This window comes from Harpia harpyja, chromosome 5 (genome assembly GCF_026419915.1).
Source record: "Harpia harpyja isolate bHarHar1 chromosome 5, bHarHar1 primary haplotype, whole genome shotgun sequence".
Taxonomy (NCBI): Eukaryota; Metazoa; Chordata; class Aves; order Accipitriformes; family Accipitridae; genus Harpia; species Harpia harpyja.
Window position 1 is genome coordinate 70,189,396 of NC_068944.1, and position 18,504 is coordinate 70,207,899.

An 18,504-nucleotide genomic window follows, 5' to 3' on the forward strand; every position below is an offset into this window, starting at 1 on the left:
AAATGACAATGTGGTTCCTACTCCCTGATCCGTTTCAGCATTGTGCATTTGGGCAACATGTGCTGCAAGGCACCATTGGGCAGGAGTGGAGAATTTAATCCTTCCAGCCTAGATACTGCAGTCATAGGATACCTGTGATAAAGAAGTGACACGGAACTGTTTTGAGCATCCTTTCCTCTGAGGAAAAAGATGGGCAGTAGCATAAGATTCTGGGAGTCCTTACCACTGCAGCTGTGTTCCTTATCTGTGGATTGGAGCAAGAAAACAAGCTGCATCGTCCTAAGAAAATGGGAAAAGTAGCAGTAGTCAGGAAACTTGTGCATACTTCTCTACATTCATATTTTTCCATGCACAAAGTTTCAGGTGTTTATCACCCTGAGAAGACTTGCAACCCTGGGCCCTTGCTGACCAGTTAGTTACTCATTGGTTTGAAGTGAGCTTGTCTTCTGTAGGGCAGGTGGTGATCAAAGTTTGCCAGTGCCATCCTTCAAGGTCTCTTCAAATAGTGCAAATATGTAGTATTGACAAAATCTTCTTGACCTTCCAAAAGTAGGGAGTGTTTGGCACTGTTCCATCAGTTGCTTGGTGTAGGGAACTCACAGCTTCAAAAACAGAAGAGGCTACTATGTAATACAGATTTCAGTTTACCAGCAAGGTATCTTTAGACATTTTGGCACCTTTCCCGTGTCAGGAGTCATTGCAGTTTCTTTTGTTATTCTGACCTTAGAATCAAGGCATTTGCTGAAAGGCAGAACTGTTCATGGTGTTTTGGTGATCATTTTTGTTCTGAGATGTTAACTAATCCATATGTGCTACTGCCCTAAGTCTGAGATTTTAAATGTACCATTAATTGTAACTTTACTGCATTTACAATGGGAGCTTGTATAATTTACAATACCTCTGCTAGATGGTTGGCTTTGCTTTAGCCCTTACTGAATAGACTATCAACATACCATGTCCTAATGCTCTGCCTAGAGTTGCGTCCAGACCCATGCTCTTGTCCTGGCTTCCTGTTGGTGCCGCCCTTTTCTTCCCCTCCCCTCTCATCCTCAAAATACACACATATACAAGGGGTGTCATTTTAAAGGCAATGACTTAATTCACATGAATTCCTGTAGCACAAGAGAAGGGAGCAGCAAGTGTTCAAACAACAAAATAACTTTATTCCTTGCTGGGAATGAGGGCGGTGTCCAGTGATCTATGAGGAAATGCAATGGGAAAGGGAGTGTGGAAAATCTAGTTTAGAACTTCTAAAACTAGAACTGGGTGTGGGGGGAGTGGCATGGAGAAAGTCCCTGTCAGCTGTCTGCCTTGCTCTCTGAAGCTGGGACTGGGAAGAAAAGGTATGACCAGCTTGAGCATCTGGGAGGGATTCTGACAGCCTGGGCTTAAGTAGCAGTCACCAAAGCTTACTGAGGCATTTAACCATGTAAATATACATTTTTACCTGTAGTTGGCCAACCTGCTGACCAGAAGTATGGTTTGAAGGCTCCAGAGGGAGACAGTGGCTGTTTTCGAATAGTTTTGCCCCTGGCGCCTCTCAAGAACTGCTTGTTATCAACCTCTGGAGATAGGTTAAGTGTTGCTGCTTGTCCTGTTAGCTTTCAACCATGCCTTCCGTAGTGTCTTTCCTCTCCTTCAAGCACAACGTCCATCTCAATCCTGAGGTGCTGCAGCATCTCTTGTAGAATGGTCTTCGGTGTTAGATGATGCTCCTTACCTGCAACAATGTGGGAACAAGGTGGTAGCGGAGGTGCAGGTGTTGCAGCCCCCGGTGGAGGAGTGCAAAGCAAGTTTATTGGCCTTTGAGTGCCTACAATGGTTACAGCATGCTTATCTGTCACCTGGAGCTATCCGCTGCAGCTGTGTAGTGTTCAAGGATGCAGTATTCTGAAAATTGCTCATCTGGGTTAGAGAATAGGTTAGGGCCAAGGCGAAGTCAGGCTTTGGACAAGATTGTCTGGTACTGGGAGTTTACTTCTATGCTAGGATCATCACTGTACCCATTGATCTTGGGAGGAGCCAGGCATTTGGACAGGGAGAGACAGATCAAAGTATTCGTGTTAAGTAGTGAGAGTAGAAGTAGGCTGCTGTGATAATGTCAATCCTTCCTTACTTTTTTATTCTGCATTAAATAGTAGGTAAAGGATATCCTCCTGGCTCTGTGTGTTACTGGATTAGGCCTTCAAGTACAGTGGATATTTTGTCATTGTTTATTATGAATCTGCTCCATGCTCTACTACTTGCCTGGATGGAGGAATAATGCAAGTTCATGTGCTTCAGAGATTACACAAAGCACTATGAATCTTCTTTTCCCTCCCCTTCTCCTTCAGTCCAGTAGTTTGCTTATGTCCCCATTTTTCACTGATTTGTGAAACACCTTGCTATGAAATCAGTATTTATTTAGAAATAGGACCATCATGACACAAAAGCCCTTTTTTTTTCCTCCTGTAGGTTTATCACCTAGATCTCCTTTCCTGACTGGAGACCCAATATTGAAAGCAGGAATGAAAGTTGGACTTTACCCAATTTTTTACTGTGAACAGGTTATCAGTGCCAGCTGTGATGGAAAGGGGTCAAGGAGAATTATGTGGATGTGTCTTTCCAGGTGTCTTCCAAAGTCAGAGTGACAAAATTTTCTTTTTGTATTGCTCTAGTGATTAGAAGTAAATGACCTTGTTATGGCCAGCTTAATAGGAAGAGAAGTAAGGACAAGAACTAAGAAGCAAATTCATAATAAACCATAGAGCTTCTTTCACTGGAACTGGATTAATTTTAGATATTCTTAATGCTGTATTAAAAATAGAGAGTGCTCATACTATCTCAGGGTACGAAAGGAGGAGGCGGTGTTGAAGAGAACAGAAATGAGCAAGTAAAACAAAGTTACTGTGTGAAAACAACAAAGGTGGGAGAAAGAAGAGACAGTATGGAAACACTGCAGGCTGTGGAACTTGTGAAAGAGAATGCAACCGGAGAACTTGATGTAATGGAAAACTTCCTTTTAATGGTTTAGAAGTCTTTAAAAGGCACCGGCCCAAAGATAATACCTTCCCTGGGGATTTGTTTTAATTGCTAATGGTCCTGAAAAAAATACTTCGTTGAAGAAGCTTAGTGGTAAGCCTTATTTGACTAGGTTGGGTTGTTGGGTTTTTTTTTCCTACTTCTTTCTTGTAGCTTGACATGCAGTCATTTCTCGTTTTCAGAAAAAGCTTATATTCAAATTACTTTTGCGTGCTTTTCACTGCAGCATGCTGTCCATCTCTCCATGTTGATTCAAGTATAGAAGAACATACCTTGAAGTCATATCGCATCAGAATTAGCTTTATAATTAGCTTTACAGCTCTACTTACTGTAAGAATAAATTCTTGGGAGAAAGTGGTTTGGGTTTTTTTTTTTTTTTTCATTTGTTTCAAATTATCTGAACACCAACATATTTTTAAAAATAAATGTAAAATTGCCAAACCTAGGTAGTGGATGGAATTTTCCACATTGGCTGTTACTGAAATTGCTGTCATAGTGGTCAGAAGTTGACATAAAGATGAATATTGTGTTCTCAAGACAGAAATTTAATCTGCATGTTAGACATTTTCTTTGCTGTGTTTTGGTGGAGAGAGGCTAGAAGCCAGCTGTTTAGAAGTCAAATAGCACTAGGGTGGGAGGTAGAGAAGAGGCTTATCTGGGGGATGGGACTTCATGCTGTCTAAATGATGAGTCCTCCGCTCTCTGGGAGTGCGTTACAGGGACATTGCAATGGCTGATGAGTGTGTCCTTACAGCAGTTGTTCTTTTTATAGCAGGTTGAAGAATATTTTTAATTAACTCCCTTATATGGCCAGAATAATTTCCTTGTTCTAAAATATTTGATCTGTTTTTAATAGTGGAAAGGGAATGCCCTTGAAAATAATTTTAGTTCTGAATTAAATGCATCAACTGATATTAACAGTTGAAAACTAACCAGGTATAGTTAGCGTAGTGGTTAAAGTGTTATTTTATGTGCTTTCCTCTGGATATTTGAAACAAATTTCTTTTTGTTTGTATTTCTCATCTCAGATATAGAAAAATAAATAAAATGGAAGTTTAATGTATAAAAGTGAAGTACTCAATTTTTATGTAGTTATATTTAAGTACATTGAGCAACCAAATGTAATTTCAATATTGCTCAGTTTCTTGATATTATCAAAACATGCATTTATCTCTAGATTCAAACTTTTATGTTAATTATACTATTTTTTTATAGAAAAAGATACTGTGGGGTTGTTTGGGTTTTTTTTTTCAATCTTGGAAGGTAGACAATAAAGATACGGATGACCACATCCAAGCTTGGACATAAAAAAAATATTCAGTGAGTGAACAGGAAAACTTGGTTCAGGTTGTTAATGTTCTGCAAGCAGATGACAACAATATTAGCATTGTGAAATTTTGCAAGAAATTCTAGCATTAGATAAATAATACAATCCATTTGTTTTCTCTTATGTGGGGTTTTGATAAAGAGGAAAATAATCTGTCAGTTTTAAACTTGATGGGTAGAACTTGGTGATTTATGTTTAAAGCCAGCTTGAAGGTTTTGTCTTTCTGTAATTTTGTATGAGTAAGATGTAGCAGTGAATATTCAGACAAACTCATTTGAAGTAAAACTTTCTTGTGATGTGTATTTTTCTAATTCACACCGTAGGGTTTCTTTAGTAAACTATGTGGTGACAGTTTCTGTGCAGCTCAGTGTTTTCTCTGAATTTATTTGCAGTAAACACTAGTTTATTAGCACTAGTCTCTTAAATCTAGAATTGGTATGGAATTGTTATTTAGTGGAAATTATTAGTTGTGATTTTATTAAAAACAATACCTTATAACTTTCAGGGTTTATAAAAATACCTATATGAAAATCCTGGTTTTGTGTTACCCACGTGTATGTAATGTAGGAAGTAAAACGATAAAATGATGAGAAGTAATGGGAAGCCAGAAAGTATCTTCAGAATTGCTTAACTCAACATTGATTTTCTACCTGATGTATCATAATGTTTGTGAGTAAGCATGTTAAGGATTTAAATTCTGTAATCCTTGCTTCTTAAATTCTGGGGTATTATTAGAGATAATGTTAATTTCATTAACCTATTAATTTTTAAAGTGCTTCTCTAATCTTGAAGATAAACCCTTCTGTTTAAAAAGCCTTTTTGGTCAGCAGTCTGCCTTAAATAATTTTTTTCTGACCATTTTTCAGCAAGATCAAGGAAATATGTTTTGCTAAAATATTTATCACTCCACAGTGATATGTGGCTGCTGATTGAAAACAGTTTTTTTCTGAAACTATACTGATTTTTTTCCTTCTAGTCACAGAAATAATGAACTGTGTGTTCCGGGGAAGTTGAAGTAATGAAACTGGCTCTGTCTGGTTTAATTCGATGAGCTGTGAATCACACATTGATGATCTATCTTTACTTTTATTCTTTTCTCTTTTCTTGTGCCTGGCCTTGTTAACAGTATTTGATACTGAAGTTTTTCACGTGTTTGGTGGCTTTATGTAGATGTCACAGGGCTAATCAGATAAGCTTACAGTATTGCAGAGCCCTCACGTGAAGTAACTGCTTCTATGCTAGTATGAGAGCGCAAATTTCTAGAAAAGGAGAGAGTACGCAGGGAGTGAAATCACATCCAGGATGAGGCAGTATGTTCAAGTTCCAACTGTTGAGCAAGAAAAAGCCTATGATTATAATTCTGCTTTTGAACCAAGACCATGTATGTGTTTGGGTAGGTGAAATTATCATTTTCTGGTAAGATAGACTGTTTCTTCTTACTGCTATTCTGTAGAACAAATGTGTGCAAAAAGAAGTACCTGTACAGCTGGGAAATATGTACAGTCTTAACATGTAAAATGCAGATTAAAGGATTCCTTTAGCAGAAGAGAACATGCATGTTTAAACTTGGAAAATCCCACTATTGCAGAAGTAAATAATAAGTATTGCTTAACCTTTTACATTGACCATCATGTAACAGTGTGAACTTCTCTGCAGATACCACTTTAACCTTCATATTTAGTTGTATAAAATGACGTAAAGATGTCTTCAAGGGGGAGACTATTAAAATGCAAATTTTGCTTGACACTGAAAGGGAATTGTCATAGGATTTTTTCGGTGATAAACCTGCATATAATGGAACAGGTTCTTTTTACTTGGCTTAGTAACTGTGTTCTGTAGACCTACAAAACAGCTTATTTGTGTGAAATGAATCTGTTTATTTGGATCAACGTTTATCTGGGTTACATTTCTATCCAAGAAGTAGAGAATCTGTTTTCAATTGCTCAGCTTCTCTCCATCTTTGAAAACACTTGTCTTTTCTGGTCTACGTAGTGAAATGTTCCTAGATTTTACTTTATTTTTTTAAGTTCAATGTATTTTTAATGAACATTGTTAAGACTTGATTTTTGTGGGTTTTTTTTGTAGTCATGCTTCTTTTTTTTAAACCTATTTCTAGGTTTTTATTAATCTTTCCTGGTTATATCAAAACACTGAGCAATGATAAATAATTTTCTCACAAAGTGTGTCTCATGACTGTTGTTTTGGTTTTTGCTTTTGGTTTTCTTTTTTCCTGTGTTCTTTGGAGAGCCTATCACTTAATTTTTTTTCTTATGGTGTTCAGCTTAAATTTCTTTACTTAAAATATCTTTGGAGGCTGAAAGCTTTCATAGATAAGCTTTCTAATACTTGAATGTTCTATTTAATTTAGAAAATTCTTTTAATGACATTACCATTCATATTAATTTTAGTTTTATATTTTGATGATAGGTGGGGTTTTTTCATGTAAACTATGCTATAATTAAATATATAGCAATGTAAATATACTACTGAAAATCCAAGATGTAGAGAAGAGAAAGTTTTCAAATCTTATGTAATATACTTCTTGTTAGACCTTTTTTTATGTCAAAATTCACTGTATGCCATAAATGTAAAGAGCAGTATTTGAACACTATTGAGTTTCCATTAACTGAAACCATCTGGTAAGGCTGTCAGAATGGGTTGGTACTGTTATCTGATATTCGTCCTTCTCAAAGGAGTGACTGTATCCAGGTTTTATGTGCAATTTATCTAATTACCACAGTTCTAAAACATCATTTGAAGACTTAAACTGTGCTTCTTTGCAAGGATTTTCTTTCCTGTCACTTAAAGAGGGAGAAACTAACCTAGCAGAATTTTTAATTGCCTCTGTCTTGCACGCAATATTTTACGGTATTTTCTGTTCTTACTATGTTGTAGATAGCTACAGCAAAATATTTTACTACAGTTGTTGTAAGAATATTTTGTTATACTTAGGAGTAATCAAACATGCTGTTTACTCTGGCCCGATGTTAGTGGTCCATAAGGTAGAAAATCAAGTAGGAAAACACAAGTACAAAGAGTGTTCAGCCAGGTGCAGAGCTGCATGCCTAACTAAAGAAACTTTTAACAATATTAGGTAGATTTTAACAATATTCAGAGGATTTTGATGGTGTTACTTGGATTTCCGAATACTGAGTGATATACTAGACACTAATGAGGTACTGTTTTCTTATGATTGTACTTGCTTTTAAAATGTAACACAACATTGCTTTCAATAGAATCTAGTTGTACAACTATGAATTATTTCTGGTTTAAGTCAAGTAGGTTTTTAACCTCTCTTGATACTTACGTTTTCCGGTGGCATATGAAATAGCTTTGATTTTAGCTACTTAGGACCTGCAGCTTTTATGTAAATGCAGATTTTTACATTGGTTAGATTCTGTTAGATTGGTTTACGTTCTGTGAGTAGGAGATGTCAACAGAAGGAGTCATATGAAGAACTTAACAGTAGTCACAAAGTACTGTTTCACACAAAAAAATCTTAATATTCCAGCTGTTTATTCCTTGCATGTTTTTTTGTTTTCATAGTTAAGTATTGAAGTTGTTGTAAGTCTGTGTTCATCTTCCTGGTGATGTATGACTCTATAATTAATGAATTGAATTAAAAGACCACTGAGGAGAATTTAAAAGTATGCTTTTAAAATCATAGCTCTATCTTTAATAATTGTTTCTGATTAAATAAATTGCAAGAATTAAGTTGAAGGACTATGAGCACAATTCAGTTTTTTGTCCAAAAGACAAGTAGTATCAGAAAACAGGTGGAATAGAGGTACAATATCTACTTATGCAGAGTCTTGTAATAAAAACAAGTACAGCAAGGGAAGCCTTTGTCATGAATCTTCCAGATGTTCTGATAAATATGGTTAAAAACAACTAAGGTTACTTGGATATCATAAGTAAAGAAATACAAATCCTGATGTATTTGTCTAGTGCTTTTTCACATCCTGAAAAATTTGCAGATAAATTATAATCATCAAAGTTACTGCCAACGTATCCTTTATTCTTTTCCCTATTTTGACTTTCAGTAAAAGCTTTTGCTGCTTTAACTGTTTTTAGCAAAGTGTTTTATGATTTTTTGGAGTACATATATTAATACCTTTAATAAGGTATTTGTAAGACATTTAGCAACTCTGAATGCTCTAGGTATTGAGATTTGAAAGACCAGACAGCCACGGATCTGTGTGCATACTTGCTATAGTATTATTCAGTATATTATTTCTGATTTAGTGACTCTTATGCCACTAATGCTGCTGCTTTATGTTAATCTGAGACCTGACCAATGAGTTAATTGATAAGTCCACTAAAATATTTAAAACCTGATTTGTCAAAACATTTAAATTCCTTGGGAATAAATCTGCACTGATAAAACAATTGGACAGATATCTAGAAACATTTTTCAGGGTGTCTTTTTGTGCTAAGTTTTTACTTCAAGTAAACTGGAATTATTCCAAAGTTCTAGTAGTCCTGAATGCTAGAAAAAACAAACCATAGTTTGTAGGTTTCTATCTTGTTAGAGCAGGCATTATGACTCTTTTTAAATTAATAAAATTAAAAGTTACATGTATTGTTCTGATTATCTTTATATGAGTACAGTTTTAGTAGGAGAGTAGAAATGAGGTAAGAAAAATACCTTTCTTCAAGTGACTGTCTCTTGTCTGATGCCTAGTAAAATAGTGGGATAATGAAGGGAGAGCTTGTTTTGTATATTGTGCTTTCTATTGCTTTATATGGTTGCCTGAAAACAGAAGATTTTGTAGTTGACTTTTTTTGAAGAAGAGTGAACATAATGCGTGTTTAGATATGTTTTGAAATGATCATTCAGAATTAAGATAAAACAGCAAATGAAGTAGCCTTGGTTTTAACATTACTAAATTTTGTAATTTCTTGATTTTTCTGCATGTTTTTAAGTATGGCTGGATGACAGGTGCATTTCTAGTACCCAGGTTGCTTGCATATTTTCTCATGTGTTACATTATAATAGTAGTTTTGCTTATTTGACTTCTCAGTCATTTTCAATTACCTTAATTTGGCTTTATTGCTGATAGTAACAAGCAGCTGAATTCACTGTATCTTCTTCCTCCTTGCTTGTCAGCTAGTCTCTTCAAATGAAAATACCGGAGTTCCTAAAACTTAATTCTAAATTCTGTTGGGTGAATCTCTCTGCAGGAGTGTGCTGTTGCTGTGCTGCTTTGAGACCTCGCTACAAGCGTCTGGTAGATAACATATTTCCTGAAGATCCAAAAGTGAGTGTTGACTTTAAAACTTTAAGGGATTGGCATTTGAAAAATTGTGGTTAGTAACTAATTTTAGCAATTTAGCAATTTTTTTTTTCTCTTCTGTTTTAACATTTGACAGTAAATTCTGCTTTAGCACTTCATAGCTTTAATAGAGGTTAGCAGAATAATTTAGCTGGAAAGGAGCCTCTACAGATCATCTGAGCTAACTCCCTTTTCAAAGCAGGGCTGTGCATATTGAAGAGTGAAATTAGTGTGTTTTGTGCAGAGAAATAGAGATTTAATTAAACAGAGTATTCTGCAGCAGAGGTAGCACTTAACTTCATAACTACTTAGAACCACAAATACTTGTTTTGTTATGGTTGCAGGTGTGAACATTTTCTATTTTTCTACAAGATTTTTATTTTCTTGACATACTCTTGACATATTGACTGTGTAAGTTTTTATAGTTCTGGTAGACTCTTGTGATCCAAAATGTTTTTTTGTTGTTGTTTTTTAATTTTTCCAGTTATTCATACACAGTCTTTTCATTTCACCGGAACAGTCTTGGAGCTATATTAAAGCCTAGCTCTTAGTCTCTGTGAAAATAAATAACTTCTGTGTTACCATTTAGTAATGCCTATATCTATACATAATCATGTGATGGTTCAGACAGATCAGGAGCTTATGTTTCTGCTGCTGTATTTTTTTAAATGCGTTGCCAGATTTTGTTATCTTCTTTATAGTAGAAGCAAGCAGAACAGTCGGCACAGCATTTGTATACAATATTTGTCTTATTCTTACAAAGTACATGGGCTTTTCTTTAAAATGTGTTGTTACTGAGTGCTAGTTACTATGTAAGTGTATGCTTCTGGCTTCAGAGGAAATATTTTCTGTGTATACAGTATGTTGAAAGCATGGAACAGTATGGTTTTATAGATTTATTTGTTTTAATCTACTTGTGTGATACAGGTGTAGAAACACCCAGAATTGCTACAGTTGTAGTTTTATAGCTTTTCCTTAGTTTCTGCTTTGTGAATATACATTGGCTCAGTGCAGGACACAAGCCAGTCCATGATGTTTCACTGAATTACAGGCCTTTTCTAAAGTTTGAGAAGACTTTCTTGATAAAATACATTAATTAATAATGAGTGTGTTAAAAGCTTTGAAGTTATTTATTTGAAAAAGATAATGTTTTTGTGAACAAGCAAAAAAAAAAAAAAGACAAAAAACCTTATCCTTCTTACCTAATAGTTCTAATTATAACCTCATCTGAGGAGATCCATATCACAGTTCATGTTGGAACTAATATGTTAATCTTTGATCTTGTTCTAACAATTAGCCTTCAGGTATCCTGTATGTCAGCCTTGTCCAAGATGTGACACTGAAGAAATAAAATATTTAAACTACAATCTAAAATATTTAACCTACAAACTTGTTTGTATATAGTGTCAAAGTTATGCATCTAATATACTTTTGGGGGGGGGAATGGGAAAAGAAAAAAAATTACGTTGTACTGGTAGGGAAAAGGTGTCTTAGAACTGGTGACATATATCACTAAATACCCTCTTTTGGAATACCTGTTCTGCCTGAAAAAAAGATGGGGGAAGGTAGTTGCTTCATTTCTTTAAAAAATATTTTACTTAGTTTTTTATGTTGCTGATTTTTGCAGCTAAGCTATTGAATTTTGCTCAAAAGTTTGGGGTTTTTTTTCCAGTACCTTATTCCCATCTTTATGGCTCAGATCTTTAAATGTTGAGTAGACAAAAGGAAAAACACCTCAAAAGCTTTATACTTTCTGTGAACTTTTATATTTTGTATGTCTGTTTTTAGGATGGTCTTGTTAAGGCTGATATGGAGAAGCTGACTTTCTATGCGGTTTCTGCACCAGAAAAGCTGGATCGAATTGGTGCTTACCTAGCGGAGAGACTGAGCAGAGATGTTGTCAGACATCGTTATGGGTAAGGAAACAAGTCACAGCATTAAAAATAGATGCTAACATGTAGCTGCATTTTGTCATGTTTGTTCTGATCAAATTTTGGAGGGAAGACAGACCCAGTCTCTTTGTAGTGAGTTAACCTTGTCTGGCTGCCAGGTGCCCACCCAGCCACTCTTCTCACTCCTCCTCCTCAGCCTGATGGAGGAGAAAATGAGATGAAAATCTCATGGGTTGAGATGACAGGGTCATCGCTCAGCAATTACCATCATGGGCAAAAAAGACTCAACTTGGGGAAGATTAAATTTATTGCCAATTAATAACAGAGTGGGATAGTGAGAAATAAAAATAAAGCTAAAACCATCTTCCCTTCAGCTCCCCTTCTGCCCAGGCTCAACTTCAGTCCTGACTCCCTTACCTCCTCCCCCTGGCACAGCACAGGGGGATGGGGAATGGGGGTTGCAGTTAGCTCGTAACATCTTGTCTCTGCTGCTCGTTCCTCCTCATGCTCTTCCCCTGCTCCAGTGTTGGGTCCCTCCCACGGCAGACAGTCCTTCAAGAACTGCTCCAGGATGGGCCCTTTTTACGGGATGCAGTCCTTCAGGAATGGACTGCTGCAGCGTGGATCCCCCACAGATCACAGGTCCTGCCAGAAAAGCTGCTCCTGCGTGGTGTCCTCTCCATACGGCTGCAGCTCCTGCCAGGAGCCTGCTCCAGCGCGGCCCTTCCAGCTTCCTTCAGGGCATATCCACCTGCTCCAGCGTGAGGTCCTCCTCGGTCTGCAGTGTGGATATCTGCTCCCCTGTGGTCCTCCATGGGCGCTACCAGTGTCGATGAGGGGCTCAGCTTTGGGAAGTGGTGGGTCTGTCTTGGAGCTGGCTGTGTCTGACATGGGGGCAGCTCCTGGTATCTTCTCACAGAAGCCACCCCTGCAGCCCCCCTTGCTACCAAAACCTTGCCATGTAAACCCAATACACCTTTGAATGTCATTCAGGGTAGTGGGAATTGGGGATATCTTTCTTTTTAGCCCTTTTGGCTAAATTGTATTTAAATGGGAACTTTAAAACTGTCATACTCTTAAGTCCTTTATGAGCTATAAATTTTAAAGAATGTAGAGTCAAAAGAGGGAGAAGATTTTAAAGAATGTGGAAATGGAGTAGGAAAATACTGAGTCTAAGAAGTGGCAGGAGTTGGAAAGAAAGGCAGCATCCATCACAGGCCATCATTTTTGGCCTTCATGATGTCAAAAGCTATTTTTATAACTTTATGGAATGTGTAAATGGCTATTCTTTAGGGTAATTAATTTTGTTGACTGCTTTTCTTTACTCTTTTTCATTTACTTCGCATGTTGCCTGACTGTGCAGGAGCATGGATAAGTTGCTGGCTTTCCATGCTGAGGTTTGGATAGACAGAGGATCTGTAGACTAGAAAGCTGGGATTTATAACTGAAAATAAAATGTGCTAGGAAAGATAATTGAACTATATTTACTCTTGTTACCAAGTATTATGACACCCCTTCTAAAAACACTCAATCCCCCCCTGCCCCCCCTCCCCAAAAAAACCCTGCAGGAAATACCAATAACTTCCATTTTTATACAGTGGGAAATACGTGCCTTCCATTCTTTCTTTTCTAATTTTTGTAGTAATAAGGACCTAAATTGAACTAACTCAGGTAATGATAAATGTAGCACATCTTTATGTGAGTCTCTCTAATTAATTTTCAGGTATGTTTTAATTGCCATGGAGGCATTGGACCAACTTCTAATGGCTTGCCATTCTCAAAGCATAAAACCGTTTGTGGAAAGTTTCCTTCATATGGTGGCCAAGCTTCTGGAATCAGGCGAACCAAAGCTGCAAGTTCTTGGAACTAATTCTGTGAGTAAAGATACTAAATGAAATCAGAATAAAGCTCTGCTTATTTGCTATGGGAAAGTAGTTTCAGAAGTCGCAAAGTATCTGCCAGTTAACATGAATTGAGAAGATTCTGTATGTGGCAGGGTATACCATTTGGGCCTAAACACAGAGCAGATACCATCTGGAGGCAGAAAAACTGTTGCCTTTCAGTCTCTAAAATTCCTTTGATGGCTGGGCTCATCCCCTGTAGAAATAACTCCTTTTAGAAGGAACAGGAAAGCTGTTCTGTGAGTTCATATTTTGAATCTTTAAACACACCTCCTGGAGCCATTGTATAGGTAAGACAGTGTTTCCTTGCTCTCCAGCAATGAGAGCCATGGTGTGAGAAGGAGGAAATCACATCCTTCTCCACAGCACTGACACTACACAGGAAGATTCCTCTTAGCTGAAAAGTAGTCAGGAGGCGAAAGTCTTCAGTATTATAACCTCACCATCTTACTAGCTTAAATATTTCAGGATTCAGATCCAGGCTCAAAGGGCATAACTAAAAGTGTCAAAATGAAGACCTGGAGATCTAGTTTTCCAAATAGTGATGGGTGCAATCAGTATTATAGTTCTGTCATACTTCCTTTCTAAACATTGTATTTCCCAGCTAGTACAATAGGAATCTCATAAATTCCAGGATTGTGATGTAGACTGTTTTCACTTAGAGTGATTGCTTTTACATGAGTAAAGAAGTAATGCTTGCATTTAGTGTACGTTGCCATTGTTAGCAGTGTGAGGGTTGTTTGTGGATTCTGTAAAACTGTTGGGCTTTACTTTGAGCATGATTTCCAGTTGATGGAATTAAATGGAGTTGCAGTTCAGAGAAACACGAAGGTGTAGTACAGTGGTGCTACTCTGGAGTAGAATTTCTTATTATGGTGCAATGCAGAGAGTTCTTGCTCTGATGTAGGGGATGACTGTCCCCTTGTGCCCCAAACTATCAGGGCAGCTTTACTGAGGGTAATAAATAAGTAAATAAATAAATAACTCATTTTTAAATATCTTTGAGCCAGACTACCCTGCTTCTTTTGATTTGTTTGTATAATAATGCCTGGGCAAGACCTCTTAGGGAAATAGCTTTGGAATTTATTTCCTGGGCTGCCAAATGGCAAGATGCACATCACTTTCCAGTTGTTTAAAATCCATGGTGACAAACAGTTACTGCCAACCTCCACTGTGATTTACAAGGCACATGTCACTTGCAAACGAATGTTATTGAGCACAACTCCACCTTATGGTAATCTGTTTGATATCCCTATCAGTTCCTAATGAAGTCTTTTATGAGCAAAGCAGATTAATGGACTTCCTAAATTAGGAGATAATTCGTGTTTGTCTGTTGTAAAACTCACTAACCAAAAATAATTACGTTTTCCTAAATAAGATGTCAAATTCTGTGAGGAGAGTGAATCTATACAGCTCTTCAACAGTATTCCAGAAGCTAATTTTAGCCTAATTATGCTAATTTCCCTAGGTGCCATCTATAGTCAATGGAGAGAAAAGACAGAGTCTTTTTGTGTCAAGAGGAGCAAGGTGTATTGGTACTGACAGCTTGTCTGTTACCAAGGACACTGACCTACTGTGTTCTTAAATAAATTTTGTTGGACGTGGAGAAAGTTTATCATCACACTTAGCCTTTTTTAGTTTTTCCTCTCCTCCCGAAGGAAATAAATAAGTAAACAACTAAAAAACCCCAAAAAGAGTAGAGATGGTAGAGTGGCTGAATAATCTTTCATGTGCTTTAGTTATTCTAGTGTACCACTTTGGAGTGGAAAGTGGTATTGTCTGGAAGAGAATAATAAATTGCATATGAAGTAAACATCTTTAAACTGGTGAAAAGTGAAGCAACCTTTGGAAAAGTTTCCATAATATTTTTAGGTTAAACTCAATTTCAGGCCAATACAAATTCATAGTCTGCTTACACTTAAAAGGATATGGGGTATGGTTGTGGCTATAAGTAGATCTTGATTATTTTCCATCCCAAAGCTGACTTTCAGAGCTTCACTGGGACACAAAGGCAGTGATATCTTTCAAGTAAGATTCAGCTGTCTTGAGTTGTAGGGGTTTTTTTTCAGCTTCACAAGCAGATTTTGTTTCAGCTGTGGGGACTCTTGTGATTGCTCAGAAGTCAGGCTTTCAAAGGAAACATCTGTGTACTGAGTGACTCCGAGTACTTTAAAGTCTCGGAAAGATCTGGAAGCTCCCACTGTCTTCCAAGGTTTTTTTCCTTGACTTCCAAATATCTGGGTTTGGATGTGGAACTTACTCTACTTTGGCACTCTGTCTTACAAAAAAACAAAGGTTTCATTCAGCTGTTTGACTTCTTAAATTCTTTTTGAAGTTAAACTTCATTTTTAAGTTGATTTACTTCTAAAAAGCAAACCTGAAGATTACTGTATTAGAAAAACAACTTTGTTTTTCATTTATGTACTTTTATGCCTGATCTTCAGGTTACATATAATTATATGTATATAATTATATAATATATAATTTGTAAATTATGTTAACTTATTTCCTACAGCAGCAATGATTTTTTTATAACGTAATTGTAAATCTACTTATATAGGCAAATACTTGAAAACAGGTGAAATTTGGTAGTGGATATGTTGAATTGTATTTTTTTTTTTAAGTAGACCAGATTTCAAATTGGCAGTGTCTATGAAGTTCAAAATGCCTTTTTCTATCATGGAAGATATTTTTATTAACCATGTGCTAGGATAGCATATGCTGGTGAGGAAACTGAAAAACTGTGGTGGGAAAAAGTGAGATTTCCCTGGCTTAAGTATTACAGAATCTGGAGGCTGATTGCAGTAAGCTTTTACTTAGAAGCTTACGGCAATACTAAATTTCTCACCCTAACCATTTTGCAGAATTTCAGTAGCTGAATATCATGTAAAACATCTTTATCTCTTATGTACAAATGATTAAATGTTTTGCTTAGATCCATAGTAGTTATATTACTAGGATAGAATGAATTAATTATACTTGTTTTTCCTGTCTAGGTGTGAACACCTTTAAAATCTTTGAACTTCTCAAAATTTTGGGGGATGAGATAATTTTTTAAAATATTTTTAATTTTCTGTCAATTTTTTTTAGAGAGGGTCCAGAAAATTTATTTAGTGAGCAGCTGGTCAAAACCAATGAGGTACATAATTTAATAAAACTTTCATCTTAAACTGTGATGACAAAACTCAGTTGAATACAACACGTTTTAAGGTAATATGGAATGTTGACGGGGTGAATTCTTCTTTGTATTTTGATAGTAAAACATTGGTTTTCCATCTGAAAAGAGCAGATGCATGTAGAACCCAGTATTACCATGTTTTAAGTTATTTGCCACAAATGCTTTCTTTAGTTGATAGGGCGCTTCATTTTAGAAGGGCAGTTTCTTCTTAGGAGCAGTGAAATAATGATACCATCAGTGACAGTGTTGAGCTTCTTGTGCATGAGGAGGTCACTTATTGCTAGTTGTCATCATTTGTTATTTAAAAGAAGACAAGCAGTATCCCAAGTGGAAAAGTGACCAGTCAGTGCTTAATATAACAAGATTTTTGTATCTGTTAGAGTTGGCTTATAAAAGCAGTTGTTATTGGCAGAATTGAAGTGCATGTATATGTAAAAATAGTATAAAATGTCAAGACTGTCAAATTAAGGAATGTCAGAATTAATATTCCCAGTAGAGTACTCAATTTGTTTGTCTTGCTTGTCTGTAGCATGCTAATCTGGAAGTATGGGATGCAAACTTATCTTTATTACAAGATGCTTCTTTCATTCCATGTACCGATACAGAATTATGTACTAGTAGTGATTTAATATACAATGAAGTATTTAATCTCTAGGATCCCTGCTCTATCTTTTTTTATAGGAGTTAAATGTACAGAGAGACAGAATTACACAAAGCATTCTTTCTCATCCTGTAGGTTGTTAAATTATCTTCTAAATTCTATGTCTGCCCTTACTAGAATTTGAGTGATCCTAGATAAATCTCTTTAGGCAGTCCTTTTAGGGTCATTCTCAGTTAAATATTGCTTCCCCCACCTCATGCTCGTTATCTCTGGTCTTGCAGTTTCATAGCCACTTTAATAAGGCCCTGTAAGCCAACATACCATTACTGACTTTATTACACAACTGCACATGTGGTGTTCAGGATAATTTTCATCCAAGTGGCATGAAGTACAATAGATTGTGAAGCTATCCATCCTACTCCAATAAAACTCAGAATGAGAAGTGTCAGGTGACCTTAACTATTAATAACTAAACTAAATGACCAATTCCTATTGCTGAGAACCTTACCTTGTTATTATTTATTGTGATCATTTTAATACTGTGTTTGTGACGTTAATGCATGAATCCAGTGTTTGAAACTTTTCTATTTAGAAAAGTTGAAGCGTTTGTCCTTTTTGCATTTGTTTCAAGTGCATACATACATTCACGCACTTCTGATTAATGCTGTACTGTGTAGTTTCTAAGTGTCTTATGTTTATAGGATATCATGTCTTCCTATGTGACAGTTTCCTGAAATACAGTAGCTTTGTCTATAAAAGATGTTAACTATCAGTATCAGCACCCCCTTTCCCCTATCTGAAACATGAGAAAATTGCAGGCTGTAGAAGACAGACTGAGGAGCTCAAATATAAAAAAAATTACTGCTCAGATCCAGCCTACAGTTTTTACAGGGAGATACTTTACATAACATAACTCAAACTTAAATACAATGCATGCTGATTGTCTGTTTTTGAATTGCTGCAAAAACCTGACCTTCTTTAAAGACATCCAGGGTGCATTAAAAATTATGATTTTTCTCCTACTGTACTGGCTACGTAAGAGTGATAAGGCAGCATAAATATATATAAGAAATTATGTCCTTAGGAATTTAGTTTGAGAGCTTGCATGATTTACAGCACTTGCACAGTCTCTGTCTCCCTGGTAATATGATCCAACTTCCTTGACTCAGTCTGGAACAAACATCTTCTGAATAGATAATATGTTCCTTCTTTATTTCATAGTAGATTTATACATTTTTATACTGATTGAATTTTATTGGTTTTAAAATTAATGGAGATAAGATATTACCAATGTAAGTTCCTTTTTGT

The 18,504-nt window shown here is 36.3% G+C and overlaps 1 protein-coding gene across 8 annotated transcripts in view; it reads left to right on the forward strand.

The window, feature by feature from the left end:
* The window catches only part of EFR3A (EFR3 homolog A), a 98,198-nt gene that overhangs the window by 14,677 nt on the left and 65,017 nt on the right, over positions 1-18,504 (forward strand). For 4 of the 8 annotated variants that reach the window (XM_052787503.1, XM_052787501.1, XM_052787502.1 and 1 more), the window contains 3 exons: positions 9,533-9,609; positions 11,413-11,540; positions 13,240-13,390. In XM_052787503.1, coding sequence (XP_052643463.1) covers positions 9,533-9,609; positions 11,413-11,540; positions 13,240-13,390 — 356 coding nt within the window. Of the gene's footprint in view, positions 1-5,586; positions 5,742-9,532; positions 9,610-11,412; positions 11,541-13,239; positions 13,391-18,504 lie in introns of those variants that run through there. The other 4 variants (XM_052787499.1, XM_052787497.1, XM_052787496.1 and 1 more) reach the window with 3 other exon arrangements.